Source organism: Artemia sp. Qi Xiang Cuo, chromosome 7 (genome assembly GCF_049724085.1).
Source record: "Artemia sp. Qi Xiang Cuo chromosome 7, ASM4972408v1, whole genome shotgun sequence".
NCBI classification, from domain to species: Eukaryota; Metazoa; Arthropoda; class Branchiopoda; order Anostraca; family Artemiidae; genus Artemia; species Artemia sp. Qi Xiang Cuo.
In genome coordinates this window covers 32,094,513-32,114,700 of record NC_142800.1, presented here as the reverse complement: position 1 = coordinate 32,114,700, position 20,188 = coordinate 32,094,513, and the positions used below count along the sequence as shown (strand labels likewise).

Sequence of the window (20,188 nt, the reverse complement as noted above, 5' to 3'; positions counted from 1 at the left end):
GAACAAACTTCAATTCTAATTTCTCCAGAGAAAATAAAAATCTTCCACTTCAGTTCTTTATTTCCCAAAGTCATAAAGAAATTTAAAGTTCTATTCTAAATTTTTCGGTGGAAGATAGAGAAAGTAATATCATAGCTGTGAATATTTTCCCGGGAGATAGAAAATTCTAGTTCAATTTTAAATTTTCTCAACAAAGTGAAGAAAAGTTCAACTTCTCTTCTAAATTTTCTCTATGGAAAAGAAATAAGTTATTGATTAACTCTATTTTTCTAGGGAAAATAAAAATTTTCAAATTAAGTTCTTTATTTCACAAAGACAAAGAAATTTAAAGTTATATTCTAAATTTTAAGATGGAAGATAGAAAAACTTATATTATGATTATGATTATTGTCAATGAAGATAAAAAGTTTCACTCCAATTCTAATTTTTCCTAAATTCACTACTAACTTTTCGCCAAGAAACGATGAATTTATATACCTTCTACAAATTTTTCGCATACTTTATGAAAAGTTAAACATAGTTCGTGAATATTTGCTTTGAAGAAAAGGAGCTCCCCTTTATATCTTAGATTCCTTGACGAAGTGCAAAATGTTCAAGTTCTCTTCTGAATTTTCTTAAAAAAGAGAAAAAAGTTAGCTCAATTCTGAATTTTACCAATGAAAATGAAAAAACTATCACTTCAGGTCTTAATTTCTCAAAGACATAAAAATTTAATGTTCTGTTCCAAATTTTTCATAGAAGATAGAAAAAGTTATACATTGATTGTGAATATTCGACATGAAGATAAGGAGCTTCACTTTAATTCTGAGTTTTGTCGAAGAAGTGCAAAATGTTCAAGTTCTCTTCTGAATATTCTTAAAGAAGAGAAAGAGTTAACTCAATTCTGAAATTTACCAATGAAAAAAAGCTTCCATTTCAATTCTTAATTTCTCAAAGACATAAAAAATTTAAAGTTCTGTTCTAAATTTTCCCGTAGAAGATAGGAAAAGTTATACTATGATTGTGATTATTTTTCATGAAGATAGAAAGTTTCACTTTAATTCTAAATTTTCTTAAATTCTTTTGGGAACTTAAAACTGAAGTGGAAGATTTTTATTTTCTCTGGTTTTCTTCACTTGGTTGAGAAAATTATAAATTGAATTAGAAATTTTTATCTTCCGGGCAAATATTCACAACTATGGTATTGCTTTTTCTGTCTACTACAGAAAAATTTAGAATAAAACTTTAAATTTCTTTATGTCTTTGGTGAACTTAAAAATGAAGTGGAAGATTTTTATTTTCTCTGGAGAAATTACAATTGAAGTGTTTTCTTTGGTAAAATTCAGAAGAGAACTTGAACTTTTCTATCTTCCATGAAAAATTTGGAAGATTATTTAAAATTTTTAATCTCTTTGAGATAGATCTGAACTGAAGTGGAACATTTTTATATCATTTGGAAAAATAGAATTGATTAATAACTATTTTCTGTATCATTGAGAAAATTCAGAAGAGAACTTGAACTTTTCTTCACTTCATTGGGAAAATTTAAAATTGAAATAGAACTGCTTATCTTTCGAGAAAATATTCACAACTATGATATAGCTTTTTCTATCTACTACGGAAAAATTTAGAATAGAACTTTAAATTTCTTTATGTATTTGGGGAACTTAAAACTAAAGTGGAAAATTTTTATTTTCTCTGGAGAAATTAGAATTGAAGTGTCTTCTTTGGTAACATTCAGAAGAGAACTTGAACTTTTCTTCACTTCATTGAGAAGATTTAAAATTGAAATAGAACTGCTTATCTTTCGAGAAAATATTCAAAAGTATGATATAGCTTTTTATGATCTATCTACTGAGGAAAAATTTAGAATTTGGAAAAATTGATTTAAGAAGGATATTAAGAAAAGAACTTGTTCTGAAAAGATATAATAAAGCCTTTTGAAAAGTATTGCTTGATCTTGGGGTGTGCAAAAAAGTCGCAAAATAAAGTTGTGGTGAAAAAGATAACTACTTAAACTTGTAAAATTGGTTTAGGAAGGACATTAAGAAAAAATTGTTCTGAAAAGATATAATAAAGCCTTTTGGAAAGTATTGCTTGATTTTTGGGTGTGCAAAAAAATCGTAAAGTAAAGTTGTTGGGAAGAAAGATAAGTACTTCAACTTGTAAAATGGGTTTAGGAAGAAAATTACGTAAAGAACTTGTTCTGAAAAGATATAATACAGCCTTTTGAAAAGTATTGCTTGATGTTGGGGTATTCGAAAAGCCTTATAGTAAAGTTGTGGGGGAAAAGATGAGTACTTCAGCTTGTAAAATTGGTTTAGGAAGGACATTAAGTAAAGAACTTGTTCTGAAAAGATATAAAAGCCTATGAAAAGTATTGCTTGATGTTGGGGTATGCAAAAAGTCGTAAAGTAAAGTTGTGGTGAAAAAGATAAGTACTTCAAGTTGTAAAATTGGTTTAGGAAGGACGTTAAGTAAAGAACTTGTTCTGAAATGCCTTTGAAAAGTTTTGCTTGATATTGGGGTGTGCAAAAAGTCATGAAGTATAGTTATGGGGAAAAGAATGGGTACTTCAACTTGTAAAATGGGTTTAGAAGGGACATTAATAACTGAACTTGTTCTGAAATACCCTTTGAAAAGTACTGCTTGGTGTTGGGGCATTTAAAAAGCTGTAAAGTAAAGTTGTGGGTGAAAAGGATGGGTACTTCAACTTGTAAAATGGATTTAGGAATGACATTAAGAAGGGAACTTGTTCTGGAAAGATATAATAAAGCCTTTTGAAATGTGGGGGCCCTTCTGTGTCTCAAGTGCACAAAAAAAGTATGAAAAAATGGGGAGGGGGCTCTTTGGAGACCCAGGGGGCTTTTGGGGGTCGGGGGGGCCCTTGGGGCGCCGGGTGATCCTTTGGGAGCCCGGGGGACCTTTGGGGGCCGTGGGCTTCCTTCGGGGTTGGGGTAGGAGGGCCTTTTGGGGTTGGGGTAGGGTGATTGGAGCCCTTTGGGGCTGGGGTAGGGGACCTCACAACACTGTTCAAATAGAACTTGTGTATTATAACGGCCACCGAGTTTCACCCCAAATCATCTTCTAAAATCATCTTCTGAAATGCCTCAAACGGTTTCGCTTAAAGAATTCTCTAAAATGACTCAAACTATTTCACCCAAATAATCCCTAAACGTAATTTCTACGTGTTCCTTTTGTTTTGGCATCACTGCGCTGTCACATTTGAAATTCTTAGGAAACCCTTTCCCGCGTTAATCTCTTCATCTCATAAATGTTCCTAGCTACACTATTAAGGTTTCGTTAGAATATCAATTTATCTTTCCGACTTAAAGATAAGTGAAGCCCTAAGTAAAAATAGAATTTTTATCTCTTTAGACTCCCACAGAATTACAAGATAACAAGAGATGTCAATTCAAATTCCTGACACTAATGATCAACGAAGCCTTATTTAAAAATAGAATATTAATTTTTCTCTCTGACCTAAAGAGCGTTTATCCCTCAAACCTAAGATCAATGAAGCCTTACTTGTTTCTTTATTCCCCTTTTCGTAAATCAATAATTCCCCGAGCGATTATGTAAATCAAGTTCTCAGAGATTCTCTCCCCTTTCGTGAATCAATAATTTCCCTTAGAAACAACAATTAATTCCCATTTCGAGAATCAATAATTTCCCTTAGAAACAACAATTAATTCCCCTTTCGTGACAAATCAATCAACATTGACATCACCCGTCAGACATTAAAAAACTTCGCCCAAAAACAATTCTCCTGGACGAACACCAAAGACATTAATAAACTTCGCCCGGAAAAAATTCTCCTGGACGAACTCCAAAGACATTAATAAACTTCGCCCGGAGACAATTTTCCTTGGAAATACATCAAAGTGAGAAAAATCCTGTTTTTCCATTCTCACTGACAAAATCCATTTCCCCTAGGGACTCTATGCCCATATATTGTGCCCCGTCACGAGCTCACGAGGTTAGGCTAGGTTACGCAATCAATTTCTCGGAAACATGTTCTCCCTGGGGATTCCATGCCCATATATGGTGCCCCGTTGGACTGACAGCACAGGTGTTCTCCCTAGGGACTCTATGCCCATATATGGTATGCTGTCACGACTGGCACTCCCTTCTCTACTACTAGCTTTTTGAATTTCCAATCGAATGAGCCTTTTTTGAAGTTTCTACGACAACGCCTTCTATAAAAACCTTATAATCTCCCAGGGTTAACTTAAAACCCTTGCCCTGAGGGTTTTGGGGGAGTGTCCTCCTCAAAAATATATTTTCTGTCTGAAAATCAACTACGCTGAACAAAATGGCTATCTCAAAATTTTTATTGGATATCTTTGGGGGAATGATGGGTGGGGGGGGGCGCTACCAGCCTTCCAATCACTTTTGAATATTAAAAAGATCACTAGAACTCTCAAGTTTCAATTGAGTTAGCCACCTTGGAAGCTTCCTTGACGACCCCTTTCGTATGAAGTGCCTCTGAAAAAAAAAATAGTAATAAAACATTGGAGACATATGGCCTTTACTATAGGCAACGCTACAGCGTTGCCTCTGATAAGGATACAATTAAATTTAGCAATCACACTCAACAAGTTTCTACGACGACCCCTTCCGTATGAAGTGCCTCTGAAAAAAAAATAATAATAATAAAACATTGGAGCCGTATGGCCTTTACTATAGTCGACGCAACAGCGTTGCCTCTGATAAGGATACAATTAAATTTAGCAATCACACTCAACAAAGTAAGTTTAAGTTAGTGAAAGCTCTCTGTTTGTATGGAACAATTTATGCTAGTTTAATAACGCTTTGAAGTTCTTGTTGTATAAAAATTTACCTCTAAACTTGGAAAGCCATAGTGAAATGTAAGAGTAAATTTAGACAAACAACAGTATTATTTACGTAGTAATGGAGGTGATAAACAAAAATGTTAAAAGTACTCACTGTTCAAAACTTTATAACTTGCTTTGAAGAGTTTGAATTTTCACGGATCTTAGTCAAAAGCTTTTTTCATTTGACTTCTAAAGAGAGTTCGATTACATAAAAAGGAAAAAATTATCTCTAAACTAAAGCGACTCATACCGGTCATAATGGCTCCTTGGGTGTTGTACTAATTAATCATAGTACAGATAATTCAACACAGCAGACAATGAATGATACCCAGGTTTACAAATATTACATAGAAATATTTCTTCGTAGCTAGGATTTGCGTGTATCCATCAAGTAGTTTCATTTTATAACGATTCTTATATTTAGAGAATTCAGTGGGGTCATTTTTAGATTTAAGCTCGTCAATATAAACAATCGTGATCCTATGTCCTGGAGGTTTTCTAAATCATAATTCAATAGAGCTATTTTAACATAATAGAAAACTTGTAAGCCCCATCCTCCCATATTCTGCCAGAAAACAATATTTCAATCTCGTATCCATACTAGAATAAAAAAGTCAAATACACGTTTCCTGTTACCAGTTTTCTCGTTTAGTCACGAAAGTATTTTTTATTGTTTTCTATCGTCAATTTTACCAAAATTCAAGATTGAGTAATGCCACTACTGGCAATTCTTTCCAAAAGCTCGCATGAGACAGCACAATTCAACAGAAAGGAAGAATTTCTAAGAAAAGGACTGAGATAGGTTAGTCTGAAAGTTAAGCTCTAAGACATCCAAATGAGGGAACAACTGTAAAACTTTTCCCCCTGCAGACTCTCTCATTATCACTTTTTCTTAAAGTTGACAGTAAATCCACTCAGATCATTCGAGTCGTGAGCTCAGCAAAACTTAAAACTTTAAAATAGAAAGGCGGTCCTACTAAGAAAACAAGGATGTTGATTTATCCGTATGTTTTATGTAAAAACTAAACCTGTCAAATGTACTAAGTGAACCACTATACCGGGTACGTCAATTCTAAAATATTTTTTAACCTAAAAAAGGAAACTGTATTTACATGCAGCGTCTTCACTAATCGGAACTTAAACCCCTTACCGATCGGGGGGTCTTTTTAAGTGCATAAAAGTATTACTAGGTTGACAAAGAACGATTTCAATCCTAAAATGGCAACAAGCCCTTGAAACCACAAAGATAAATAAATGCTATAGGATGAATGAATAAATAAGTAAGTAAATTAATCTCTAAAGCAAATACCCTCTTTAGTCACATTAAAGGCGCAAGGTCGTTTCATATTTCCCATGCTATTGCTTGCAACACAAAATACAATTCCGTAGTCTGAAAGTACATCGATTGGTCTGTATGTTAAAATACTTGTCCTTCCATCAACTACAACAGCCGCCCTAGGGATGGAAGTTCTTCCGTTCCGACTGTCCTGACCAAGGGGACTCAATGACCAGTTGAAGGAGAGCTGATCTGGAAACGCTTCAGCAGTGCAAGTAAGGTTTACAAGGTCTCCTCCAGCCACAGCCACGGTGACGGGATTTGTGATTCTACACAATGGAATGTCTGAAATTAATTATAGCCGATTAAATCAAAATTATGGTGGATCTGAAGATATTTAAAAAAGCCCTGAAAACTGACTAAAATGGTAAGACTGATATGCTGTGCCATAAAATGAAGAAAAACGGAAAATAGTGTGCTGAGAAAGAAAGCACTTACTAAGTATAATGATTTTGTGTTTATTTACAGTCTTTGTGCAAGACCTTGGGCATTTTCTCAGAACTGCAACGGATGGGGCCGGTACTTTCGCCCTTAAAGTTATTCCCTGCGGAAAATTTTCCCAGGGTAATTCCCCATCCAATACTTTCCGCCCCGCGGTAAGTACAAAATAGGTACCTCATAATGTCGATCAGATTTCCTAAGAAGTAATAAAAGGAGTAGATATAAAAAGCGGTCCTAGGACAGGGGCATGCTGGTCTCCAATCACTTTTGACTTATAGGGGAGGACTAGAACTCTTAATTTCCGAGCGAATGAGCACCCTCCAAAGTTTCTACAACCAGGAGGAGGAGGCTACGGATAAGAAGGGGGCAGTCCCCCCTCCTATAGGGAAAAACTGCTCGTTTTTGGGGTTTAATGTTCCTTTTTACTTTTATAATAACAGCGTAGACCAGAAATATTCCTGAAAATCAATAGGGATTCCGTATGAATTTCTACCTCCGCCCACTTCGTAAGAACTAATTATGTATTTAGTAAGCAGCACAATAAGCGCTAACTAAGCAAAGAGCGATTTGGGCAAAATGTAGTATTTATTTGTAGAGTCGTCTGACCAAGGCATTTCCTATAGAAGGAGCTGTCATAAAAACTTCGAAAGGGGCTCATTCGATTTTGAACAGAAAGATCTAGTACCATTTTTAGAAGTCAAAAGCGAAAGAAGGGCAACCAGACCCCTCACCGATAATTTCCCCAAACACATCCAAAAAAAAATTTGAGATAGCCATTTTATTTCAAAATAGTTCGAAGGTCCGTAATTATGTCTTTCAGGATGGCAACCCTCCTCCCACAGCCCTCAGGGCAAGGGCTACAAGTTATACTAGTTGCCCATTATCAACATATAAGCTATTTATGGAAGGGGTGGTCATAAAAATTTCGGAAAGGGCACATTCGATTTAAAATTACAAGCTCTGTTCTCTTTTTAAAGAATCAAATGTGATCAGAGGGCAACTAGTCCCCCCCGCGCCCCCATGTTCTCTTTTCTTTAGTTGCATTCACTAGCAATTTTGAGATAGCTATTATATTCAAAATAGTCCAAGAACATATGACAATACCTCCAGAGTTAACAGATCCACTAAGAGCCCAGGGGCAAGAGTTGTATGATATGCCCCAGGGGCATATAACGTTTTTAATGGAAAGGATGTTCATGTAAACTTCGAATGGGGTTCATTTGACAAGAAATCGGAAGTTCTAGTGCCACTTTAAAAATTCAAAAGCGATTGGAGGGTAAACAGCTCCCCTCCCCTTACCATGCCCCTCATTTTCCAAAACACATCCAATCAAAATTTTTAGACAGTTATTTTGTTCAGCATTGTTGAAAAGTCCAGTGATTATGCCTTTGGGGATGGGAACCCCCCACAGCCCTCAGGGCAAGAGTTCTAAGTTAGGCAATTCGTTCATTGTTTACAAATTGTACATGTTATTGAGACAGGTGGGCGTGTTCGACCTTTACTTTCCAAAAAGGCGAAAGGCATTCAGGTGAGCCTTTGAGAGAATGTAGAGGGGAGTTTTGAACAAAACCAGACAAATTTGTGTATACGGGTTGTCAAAAATGTGTAACTCGGGAACAACTGAGTATATTAATTTGTAGTATATTTAATTGGATCAAATTTTTGGAGTAAAGAGCGATGTGTGTACAATACATTTTTTGTCTGGCTAAGGTACTTTGTACAGAAGAGGTTGTCGTAGAAACTTTGAAAGGGGCTCATTCGAATGGAAATTGAAAGTTTTAGTGCTCTTTTTAAGACTCAAAAGTGTTTGGAGGGCGACCATCCCATCTTCAACACCCATCATTTATCGAAATGCATCCAATCAAATATTGAGATAGCCATTTTGTTCAGAATAGTTGATATATCCAGTAGTAATATCGTTTAGGTCAACCCCCCCCCCCACAGTCTTCAGGGCAAGGGGTATAAGTTATACTAGTTGCCAATGATTAACGCATAAGGTTATTATGGCAGGCGTTGTCAAATAAACTTTGGAGGGGGTTTATTCGATTGAAAATTAAGTGATGGAAGAGCAGCTAGCCTCTCTTTACCATTCTCTTTATTTCACATTCTCTTTACCCAAAATGCATTCGATCGAAACTTTGAGATGACCATGTTTTTCAAAATAGTCCAATGATCATTCAACAAGACCTTCGTATTTAAACCTGGATACACTTAAAATCTTTTGATTTAGTTAAATTGTAAAAACAGAAGTAGTAATAGGAGTAGCTCTGAAAGTGTCAACTTAATACCCTCTGTAGTTCTTGGGATATTGCTGAAATGTCTTATTGACAACCAGCATAAACACATCACTTTTTGATTTACTTTTAAAGCAACATTTAGTTTTAAGGCAAAACGATTAAATTGCATAATTGGAGGGGGGTGGGCTACCATACCCAATATCTCTAGAGGCATAGTTCCCGAACCGTTAAACTATGCCGAAAAAAATGGCTGTCTCAAAATACTGATTAAATGCGCTTGAAAAATTGCGCTCGGGAGGACTTTAAAGGAAGTCTGCTTGCCCTCCGATCACTTTTGACTCTTAAAAAGGGCGGTAAATCTTTTAGTTTTCAATTGAAATAGCTCCTTTAAAAGTTTCAATATATTGCTTGCTATGATGCTATGATGCTAAACGTTCTCTAAAAGTTTCACCTTAATACCTTAGGCGTCATTAGTTACTTTAACTTTAACAAGTATTAGTATACACATAGTGCTTCCTGACTAGCTCATAATCCACCAAAACTTTCCCTGAAAGGTCAAAATCAATAACGTAAGCTGTTGTTGAGATATTAATTTGTCACCCATTGACAATCGACATGCTCATAGTTCTTTCTGATCTAGCTAAAATCTGCCTAAAAATTCCTTGACAGCTTCACCATAATCCCCTTAGTTTGCATAGTAGCAATAGTTGCAGTTGCAGTTGTGGTAGTAGTTGCAGTATACGCATAACACCTTCCGTTTTCTTCAACATCCCCTTCAACACCCATTGAGAGTTTCAACATAATACCACCAACCATTCCTGAAGTTTTCCAAGACGTTTCAAGACATTTCCAGACTATTTTAAGACATTGTTTCTTCAAGACGTTTTTCAAGACGTTTCAAAACACGTCAAGAGGTTTTTTAGGACATTTTTATTCAAGACATTTTTCTACATCATTTATTTAGTTCTTACGTAATGGGGAATGTTTACTTATGTTAAGGATGATGCATTCACACGTGACTTTTTTCTTTAGGCCCTGTGAGGGATACCCGGCTATAACTGAGCAGGACACACATTTGGGTGTTACGTAATAGCAGGGCACAAGTGGGATATTACGTATTGACGGTACACACACAGGTGTTACATAATACTTTAAAGATTTGGATGTCTTTTTTCTTCAAGAGGTTCTTTTTCTTCCTTCAAGGTGTTTTTTCTTTCAAGGCGTTTTTTTCTCCAGGATTTAATTTTTCTTTGAATACGTTTTTCTCAAGGAACCTTTATTAACCAAAGATTTTATGTCCCCATTAGGATCAGAAAGAACATTTCAATCAAATAGAACTGCACCCTAGACAGCTGGACCAGCAATCTATGATTCGGCTTATACATTCTACGAAATAACCTGTAGCACTGTAGCACTAAAATGTAGCGCAATATGAATCAATCGATTTAAAGTGTGATTTTTAACTAGAAAATATATTTAAAACTTCTTAGGAATAATGATTGGATGCTAGAGGGTGCCAGAGAGACAGTAATAGTTTGACAAGGTGGTTTAAAACGATTTGGTGTATCACGGAGGGTTGGGTTACAAAAACATGAATCAACGGATTTATTGTGTGAGTTTGAACAAAAAAATATCTGTAAAATGTCTTAGGAATGATGAGGTGGCAATAGAGGGTGCCACTAACAGAGTGGCACAGTGGTGTGAATTTACATAGTATATCACGGAGGGCTGGGTTGCGGAAATGTGAATCAATAGATTTATTGCGTGCTTTCTAGCAAGACAATGTCTGGGAAGTGTCTTAGGAATGATGTGAAGGTGTTAGAGGGTGCCAGAGGACCAGTAATAGTTTGGCACGGTGGTGTTGATTGACATTATGTATCACAGAGGATTGGAGTGTGAAAACATGAACGAATGGATTTAATGCGTGAATTTTAACAAGAAATGTTTGAAAATGTCTTAGGAAGGATGTGGTGGTGTCAGAGGGTGCCACGGACCAGTCATATAAAGGCGGAGGTTGGGAATTGTCAGAAAATAATATAAAAAGAAATAAAAATATATTTATTGGGGTATTAAAACCTCAGAAAACGCTTAAATGATGGTGACAGGTGCCGCAGTGTGCCACCATGCAGCAAATTTTTAACCAACCATTGAAAATGTAAAACTATTGAAAATAAGGAGAAAACTCGTTCTAAAAATGATTCAAATTTTAAGTTATGTAAATTAATAGAACTAACATGTTCTAACGAGTCACAAAGTTCAAATACTAAGTCACATAGTTCAAATAATAACAGTGTTCAATTTTGGATTTATAAGCCATCAAGAGAAGTAGAAATATGGTAGAAACGAAATGGATGTGGCGTTTCAGTACCCTTGCATAATACGAGTAGTTGAAATATCTATTATTTATGTATTCTTAATATAAGTAATCATCAAAATTAGTAGTTTTTTCACCGAGTATTAATACCTACAAAACTTCAAATGCTGTATCACAAAATTTGGTAGTTACCTGGGTAAGAACTTTGAATGTAACTTTTAACTTAGAAGCTTAGTGTTTTCGCAATACCCTTTGCCTAAATCTGTTTTGTCACCTTTAAAACAGTTGAAATGGGCGACTTTTATATTGATTGTTTTTTTTGCTCTTTTGGATTCTTAAAAAGAATTCTGGTCTTAAAAACTGGTTTTTAATTACAGTTTCTAAAAAAATGCATTTTAACGTTTTTTTGGCTTTTCTATAGAATATGTGTCATGTAGGCTAAGGCTAAACTGCTGCTCTTTTGGATATTATTCGTTTTTTTTCCTTTGGGGATTCATTCCAAATTATAAATTGATAAATACCTAATATCAGTCAAATTATAAACTACATCTAAAAGGAATAAATTTATCAGATTGAAAAATACATGATGAACACTTCACTTAAGAACACTTCAATTACAATGAAACAAAAAGCACTTAATGGTTTATTAGGTATGAAGAAAAATTAAATGCCAGCTATTTTCTGGTAAAAAATGAAAAACTCATCCATTCTAAATGTAATTAAATGAAATAATATGCAGACTGAAATAGCTCCAGGAAGATGTTGAGATTTTCATCCTAGTTCGTGACTTTTAATCCACGTAAAATGTTTGGACACTTAGTATCAATTATTGAGTTTCAGCATTGATTTCCAAATGCTTACAAAAATTACCAAATTTAAGAAAGTCACAACAATAAGTCACCTGTGGTCAAAATACTCAAAGACTCCTCTTAGATTCCCACCCAGGCTCAAAGCTTCTGCTATGGTCATTTCCATGGAAATCTCCAAAGAGATTTTTTTTAAATAGCTTTCAAGCGTAGTTAGGGGAATTTATCCTTTTTTGCTTTTCTTCAAAGCTTTGAAAAAATTGTTATAATATTCGAAATGTTACATTTGTTATAATTGTGCATATTTTTGGTAATCGGTTGTGGGGTGATCAAATTTTTTAAAACACTGTAGATACGTAAGAACGATGCAACATCTAGTTCCCTGAGGTCATAAGACTGTCAAAGACTCCTCCATGAAACTCCCAAATTCAAAGATTTCATTATGACCTGGCCTTTTAATGTAACTTGGGCACTGGACCAAGGGCGCCATTGTCACACGAGCGCAACGTTAGGTGGGGATGTCGATATCACTTTCGTCACACCAGTTCGTCTTAGTGTGAATATGCCTGGTCCTTCTGAATGAATGTTTTCAAATTAAACCCGCTTCATCAATAAGAAAAAAAACAGGTTGGACGCATATGTCCCTTTCCCTTTGGACGATAAAACCATGTATATGCTGTATCAAGTATAACTCAGGAAAATCTTGTTAATTTTTGTCAACTTTTCAACTTTTTGGCATCCCTGCTTTCAATAAAAAAAATCAAGGTACTATTCGCCTTGATAGAATGCTGTATCTGCTTTTAATTAAAAAAAATAACTTTTTGGGATCCCTGCTTTCAATAAAAAAAAATTCGAGATATTATCCTTTAAATGTAATACCCCCCCCCCCCCTTCTGGATACCACCTTGATAGGATACCGTCTCAGCTTTCATTAGAAAAATAAGTTACTTAATAATTAACTAGGTCACTATATGGTTCAAGCAAACACGCAAAATAACGCTAAACAGCTTAGTGTTCCTCGAAAAAAAATTGAGGGTATGAGTAAAGGGGTGCAAAGACAACAACAAAAATGTCGAAATTATTCATATATACTTCAAATTATTGGAAAACTGAGTCATAGATTCGCCGTGGCATTCAATAAGATCCAAAGAATTTAACTAAAAGGGAGCACGTACAAAATCCAAATTAGGCCAGTAGCCTATGAGAAATCGCAAAATATCCAAGACAATGAACAAGTCTTAATGGGGGGCCCTGGGTCTATCAAAATATTTCAATGGTTTCCCAGGGAATTTTATATCATTTTCTTCTGTCTCCACTTTAAATGAAAAAAAATAACTATCCTTTTGGCATCCCTGCTTTCAATTAAAAAAAATAAGGTATTATCACTTAAAAATGATAGCCCCCTATCCCCCCCTATAGACAATAATTTACAATTTATTTATCAGTCATATTTTTGGGGTAGCTTCTGAACAATTGGGTATTAAACATTCAGGCGTTCAACAATTGAGTATTAAATATTAAGAAAATCCTATCTAAAAACAGCAAAAAAAAAAAAAAAAAAAAAAAAAAAAATCTGCAAACTTACAATTCAGCTGTAGAAAAAATCTGTCGGCTATCAATTTCAAATTCCAACTGAAGGCTGAAGCTGTATGGTAATAAATTCGTTCTATAATTCTATTCAACTTGAAAATAAAATTTTTGACTACGAACGATGTTAGAAATAGCGATTGGGAAACAAAATTCAAAATGATTTAAACTCATTTCATAAAGACGATACTGTTTTTTGTCAACATTTGAAGAACTGTGTATATTGCAATATTTGCAATTGCATATTGCATCTGTCTGGTTTTTATGCAAAGTAACAAAAGAGACGAAAATTAATGAACAAGAGAGCAGTGAAGAATTGTGGTATGCAAAGTAATATTTGGCAGGGAAAGTCACTGGTGATAAATAGCTAGGGGTGGCACCGTGATTGCGTGATTTTCGGGGAACTAATTTTTTTTTCGGGGTGATGCATAGATTTTCAGATAAATACTCAAAAATTCGGGGATAGTGCAAGCCCTGCTTGATTTCTAATCAGGAAAATAGAAATACTCAACCACACGAGAAGGATAAGCTCCGACTTTGCGATTGACGTAATAAAGAATTGCCGCACAATTAATTTAAAGTCGACCGAACGCCACCGCCTCTGTCGGCGGCGGCGCGCCTTCGGCCCGCCGGCGGCGTTACTACACTTCGGCGGCGTTCGACCAGGCCTCTCGTCGGAGGCGTTCGGTCAATCTGCCGGCGTGGCGCCGGGGTCTAGGTGAGACTATGCATCCCCGGTTGACATGCGCAAATTTGAATAATATTTTCTCTTAAAACTTCAAATAAACTTGTTAGAAGTAAATTTAACCCACATTAAAATATTTCTTAGGGCTTTTAATGAAAATGCCTCGTTTCTTTGAGCCAGGACTATGCACCCCCAGTTGACAAGCTCATATGTAAATAATATTTTCTCTTGAAATTTCAATAAAATCGTTACAAGTAAATTCAAGCCACATTATGATATTTTTGAGGACTTTCTTTGAATAATCATTAGATTTTAATTCCCCTCCCCCATCAGCTGAAATTTTTTAACACCACTCAGCTTAACTTTAAGCTTTCTTTCATATTATTACATAAAATTCACGCCACCATGAAAATATGTGGCTAGCCCACCCTAGCAACCAATGCCAGAGGGGGAGGGTTGCTATTGGACATAAATTTGAACCTTTTTAAGAGTTATTAATGAGGGGTCTTGAAAATCCTTTTAGTCACCCCACCACCGAAAAATTCATTTAATACCTACACCACCCCAAAACACCCCTCTAACACCACCTTATCATTCCTAAGACATTTCCAGACATTTCGTGATAAAAATTATGCGTGATAAACCCTTTCGTGATGCCCCCGAAACATTTCACACCACAACGGCATTATGCAGCTGTCCCTCTGCCATCCACGTGGAATCTCTCATCACCCGTAGCATATTTTCAACCTTTTCCCTCAGAAATAAGCTTATAAATATAAAATTGAATACTGCTTTTAATTTGAACAGCGGGACTTAGCATTTCATTGTTTTTTTTTTATTTAAAGTGGAGACAGAAGAAAATGATATAAAATTCCCTGGGAAACCATTGAAATATTTTGATAGACCCAGGGCCCCCATTAAGACTTGTTCATTGTCTTGGATATTTTGCGATTTCTCATAGGCTACTGGCCTAATTTGGATTTTGTGTGTGCTCCCTTTTAGTTAAATTCTTTGGATCTTATTGAATGCCACGGCGAATCTATGACTCAGTTTTCCAATAATTTGAAGTATATCTGAATAATTTTGAAATTTTTTTTGTTGTCTTTGTATCCCTTTACTCATACCCTCAATTTTTTTTCAAGGAACACTAAGCTGTTTAACGTTATTTTGCGTGTTTTTTTTTTAACCATATAGTGACCTAGTTAATTATTAAGTAAAAAATTTTTCTAATGAAAGCTGAGACTGTATCCTATAAAGGTGGTATCCAGAGAGGGGGGTAAGGGGGTATTACATTTAAATGATAATATATCGAATTTTTTTTATTGAAAGCAGGGATCCCAAAAAGTTATTTTTTTTTAATTAAAAGCAGAGACAGCATTCTATCAAGGTGGTATCCAGAGGGTGGGGGGGGGGGGTAGTGAGCTATCATATTTAAATGATAATACCTCGATTTATTTTTGAAAGCAGGGGTGCCAATAAGTTAATTATTTTTTTATTTAAAGCAGAGACGGTATCCTATCAAGATAGTATCCAGAGGGGGGGGGGGCATAGGGAGATATTATATTTAATTTATAGTACCTTGATTTTTTTTTATTGAAAGCAGGGATGCCAAAAAGTTTAAAAGTTGACAAAAATTAACAAGATTTTCGTGAGTTATACTTGATACAGCCCTTGCATGGTTTTATCGCCCAAAGGAAAAGGGACATATGCGTCCAACCCGTTTTTTTTTCTTATTGATGAAGCGGGTTTAATTTGAAAACATTCATTCATAAGTACCAGGCAGATTTACACCAAAGCGAATTTGGGTGACGAAAGCGATATCGACATCCCCACCTAACGTTGCGCTCGAGTGACAATGGCACCCTTGGTCCAGTGCCCAAGTTACATTAAAAGGCCAGGTCATATTAAAAGCTTTCAATTTGGGAGGTTCAAGGAGGAATCTTTGACAGTCTTATGACCTCAGGGTACTAGATGTTGCAACGTTCTTACGTATCTACAGTGGTTTAAAAAATTCGATCACCGCACAAATGATTACCAAAAATATGCACAATTATAACAAATGTAACATTTAGAATATTATAACACTTTTTTCAAAGCTTTGAAGAAAAGCAAAAAAGGATAAATACCCCTAACTACGCTTGAAAGCTATTTAAAAAAAAAAAAAAAACTCTTTGGAGATTTCCATGGAAATGACCATAGCAGAAGCTTTGAGCCTGGGTGGGAATCTAAGTGTATTTGAGTATTTTGACCACAGGTGACTTATTGTTGCGACTTTCTTAAATTTGTAACATTTGTAACATAAATTTGTAAATTTGTAACACGACTTTCAAATGTAACATTTGGAATATTATAACACTTTTTTCAAAGCTTTGAAGAAAAGCAAAAAAGGATAAATACCCCTAACTACGCTTGAAAGCTATTTAAAAAAAAAAAAAAAACTCTTTGGAGATTTCCATGGAAATGACCATAGCAGAAGCTTTGAGCCTGGGTGGGAATCTAAGTGTATTTGAGTATTTTGACCACAGGTGACTTATTGTTGCGACTTTCTTAAATTTGGTAATTTTTGTGAGCATTTGGAAATCAAAGCTGAAACTCAATAACTGATACTAAGTGTCCAAACATTTTACTTGAATTAAAAGTGACGAACTAGGAGGAAAATCTCAACATCTTACTGGAGCTACTTCAGTCTGCATATTATTTCATTTAATTACATTTAGAACGGATGAGTTTTTCATTTTTTACCAGAAAATAGCTGGCATTTAATTTTTCTTCATACCTAATAAACCATTAAGTGCTTTTTTTTTCATTGTAATTGAAGTGTTCTCATGTGAAGTGTTCATCATGTATTTTTCAATTTGATAAATTTATTCCTTTTAGATGCAGTTTATAATTTGACAGATATTAGGTATTTATCAATTTATAATTTGGAATGAATCCCCAAAAGAAAAAAAACGAATAATATCCAAAAGAGCAGCAGTTTAGCCTTAGCCTACATGACACATATTCTATAGAAAAGCCAAAAAACTTTAAAATGCATTTTTTTTAAATTGTAATTAAAAACCAATTTTTAATACAAGAAGTCTTTTTAAGAATCCAAAAGAGCAAAAAAAGCAATCCATGTCAAAGTCGACCATTTCAACTGTTTTAAAGGGGACAAAACAGATTTAGGCAAAGGGCATTATGAAAAAACTAAGCTTGTAAGTTCAAAGTTATACTCAAAGTTTTTACCCAGATAACTGACGAATTTTCTGATACGGCATTTGAAGTTGTATATGTAGTAATGCTCGATGAAAAAACTACTAATTTTGATAATTATTTATGTTAAGAATACATAACTAATAGATAATTCAACTACTCGTATTATGCAAGGGTTCTGAAACACCACATCCATTTTGTGTCTATCACATTTCTACTTCTCTTTACGAATAACGAAGAGGACAAGTTTCCAGCCAGCGACTTGTGAATTTTTGAACTCATGAATAGGCTCGAATCTGTTGTAAATTTAAGCATGTGATTTGAGAAAGACTGATGAAAAAATTAATGTTTGAGGTCAACACTGACCACGCCGGCGGCGCGCCGCCGACATCTTACTGACGGCGCGCCGCCGACGTCTTACCGGCGGCGCGGCTTGCTGTTTTTGGCCACGCCGCCGCCGGTCTTTCCTCATCGGCGCGGCGCCGGGGTCTAGTCTCACCCCAGAGAAACGCGGCATTTTTATTAAAAGCTCTCAGAAGGAAGGCTGAAATTTTCCACTAGCATCAATCCTCCCTACTGGAATTGGTTGCTAGGATCCCCTACATTTCTTTAGTTCGTGGTTCTTTTTCCTTATATTTTATCCTTTATAAGTTTTTTCACGTTTTGTTTTTCCATTTGTTGTGTTTAACTGCTGTTTTGTGTGTTTTAATAATTTTATAATTTTTTTTTCAATTAATAAGATTTGTATTTAAAATGTTTCTATCCTTTAGATTTACTGATCCAGGACCACTCTTCAATATATGTTGCCAATGCAATGAATAATCTAACGCCAATGTTATGTAACATTCCATTGATTTAATAGGTAACTTAATCTGTCTAGATCGTGTTAGAACACTAATAACATTGTAAGAGACAGGTGCATCTACTATAGCAAAAATCTATAGGATTTGGACGCTTGTACTCTCATGTGGAAAGGGTTGGAAACATGCGAACTATTTACTCATTCTAATTAGCGCGAACAGGGGATTGTCCTTGCATGCAATAGGTTGTTTTGTAGAATGTATTAGCCAAATTATATAATTATCAATAGATTGCTGGTCCAGCTGTCTAGGACGCAGTTTCATTGAATGGAAATATCCTTTCGAATCCTAGTGTAGACATAAAATATTTAGTTAATAGAGGTTTCTTGGGAAAAACGTATTGAAAGAAAAATGAAATTTCAAAAAGAAATAATGGCATGAAAGAAAAAGAAATCCTGAAGAAAAAAATTCCTTGAAAGAAAAAAAAAACACCTTGAAGGAATAATGAGAAACTTTCGAAGAAAAAAGAAATCTCGAAGAAAAAAATCTCTTAAAGTAGTATCTAACACCGATGTGGGCTACTGTCATTACGTAGCATCTCACGTTTGCACTGCCATTACGTAATACCCACATGTATATCCTCCTCAGTTACAACTGGGGATCCCCTTCGGGGCCTGAAGAAACAAGTTACGTGTGAATACAACATCTTTAATACAATTAAACATTCTCCATTACTTAAAAAGTAAAGAAATCATGAAAAAATGTCTTGAAAAAAAATTTCTTAAAAAATGTCTTGAAATGTCTTGAAACGTCTTGAAACACGTCTTGAAAAAAAAAGTCTTAAAAATGTCTCGAAATGTCTTGAAAAGTGTCTGGAAGAAAAATCGTCCTAACACCTAACACGTCCTAACATCTAACAATAAAAAAAAACTATGACATAACAACCAAACCCCATTACAAAACAACCAAAGTAAACTCTCCCTATTAGGTAACATGCACCTGGATCTTTTAGAAAACATTCCCTATGACGTAACATGCAAATCCTACAATGCTAGGTCTAGTTTTGTATTTAGGCATATGGGTGTTTTGATATGGAAAAGTCTTCTGGAAAGCACTAGGATAGCTGAGAGTGTGTCCTCTTTTAAAAAGAAGATAAGGAATTTATTGATGAATAAGGATGGGTGAAGGGGGGGGGGGCTGTATTCTGTCTTCTATCTTCTGTAAGCATTGGTTCGCGGTTCCCACAGGGCTTATTTTTTTATTTATTTACAAAATTGCATTTTCTTCTTTTTTTTTGTTTGTTTTTTTCCAATATATATATAGTGAGTAAAAGATTGAGTCCTGCCACAAACAAATCTTTATAGTTTTCACGTGGTAGGTCTGTTTGATATGATTTTTTTTTGGAATATTGGTCTTTAGTAAAAAAAATTTTTTCTCTATTACACAGGTTTACTAAAATCGTACGCTATAGTATTGCACAAGTATGCGTAATACCGTCTTGTGGGAGTAGCAGCTCTAACAGTTTGCCCCCTATCCGTCTTCTAGAATCCAAAAAGGGGATACTACGATTGGCTTATATACATAACCCTTAGCTCTGAATAACAATAGTATGACATTATATACTGACAAAGAGAAAATGACAGAAATGAAGCGTTTCTGCTCAACACCAAGATTTTTCAGATTTATCAGGTATAAACAAGTTTCTTTCAAAATACAAAAACAACACTACCCACGGACATAAATACTTCCTGTTCGACAAAATTTTCAATAGCAGAAATTATTATGGTACAAGGCATCAAAACTTCTGTTTCCTGTTTTACTTCCGAAGAGAAGAGAAACTCTTTTTTGTCGTAAGAATTGAAGAAAGTTTCTGTTGACTCTTTGTGTGCAAAACTTTTTCTCGCATGGAAGCAGGAATTAATACAAAAGATGGTTTCTCTGAAGAAAAACTAATTCTCAAACTAGCCATG

The 20,188-nt window shown here is 35.1% G+C and overlaps 1 protein-coding gene across 1 annotated transcript in view; it reads right to left on the bottom strand.

Moving 5' to 3' along the window:
• The window catches only part of LOC148950172 (hemicentin-1-like), a 235,199-nt gene that overhangs the window by 78,496 nt on the left and 136,515 nt on the right, over positions 1–20,188 (bottom strand). The window contains exon 10 of the mRNA XM_089091489.1: positions 6,127–6,438. Within this exon, the coding sequence (XP_088947615.1) occupies positions 6,127–6,438 (312 nt within the window). The remainder of the gene's footprint in view (positions 1–6,126; positions 6,439–20,188) is intronic.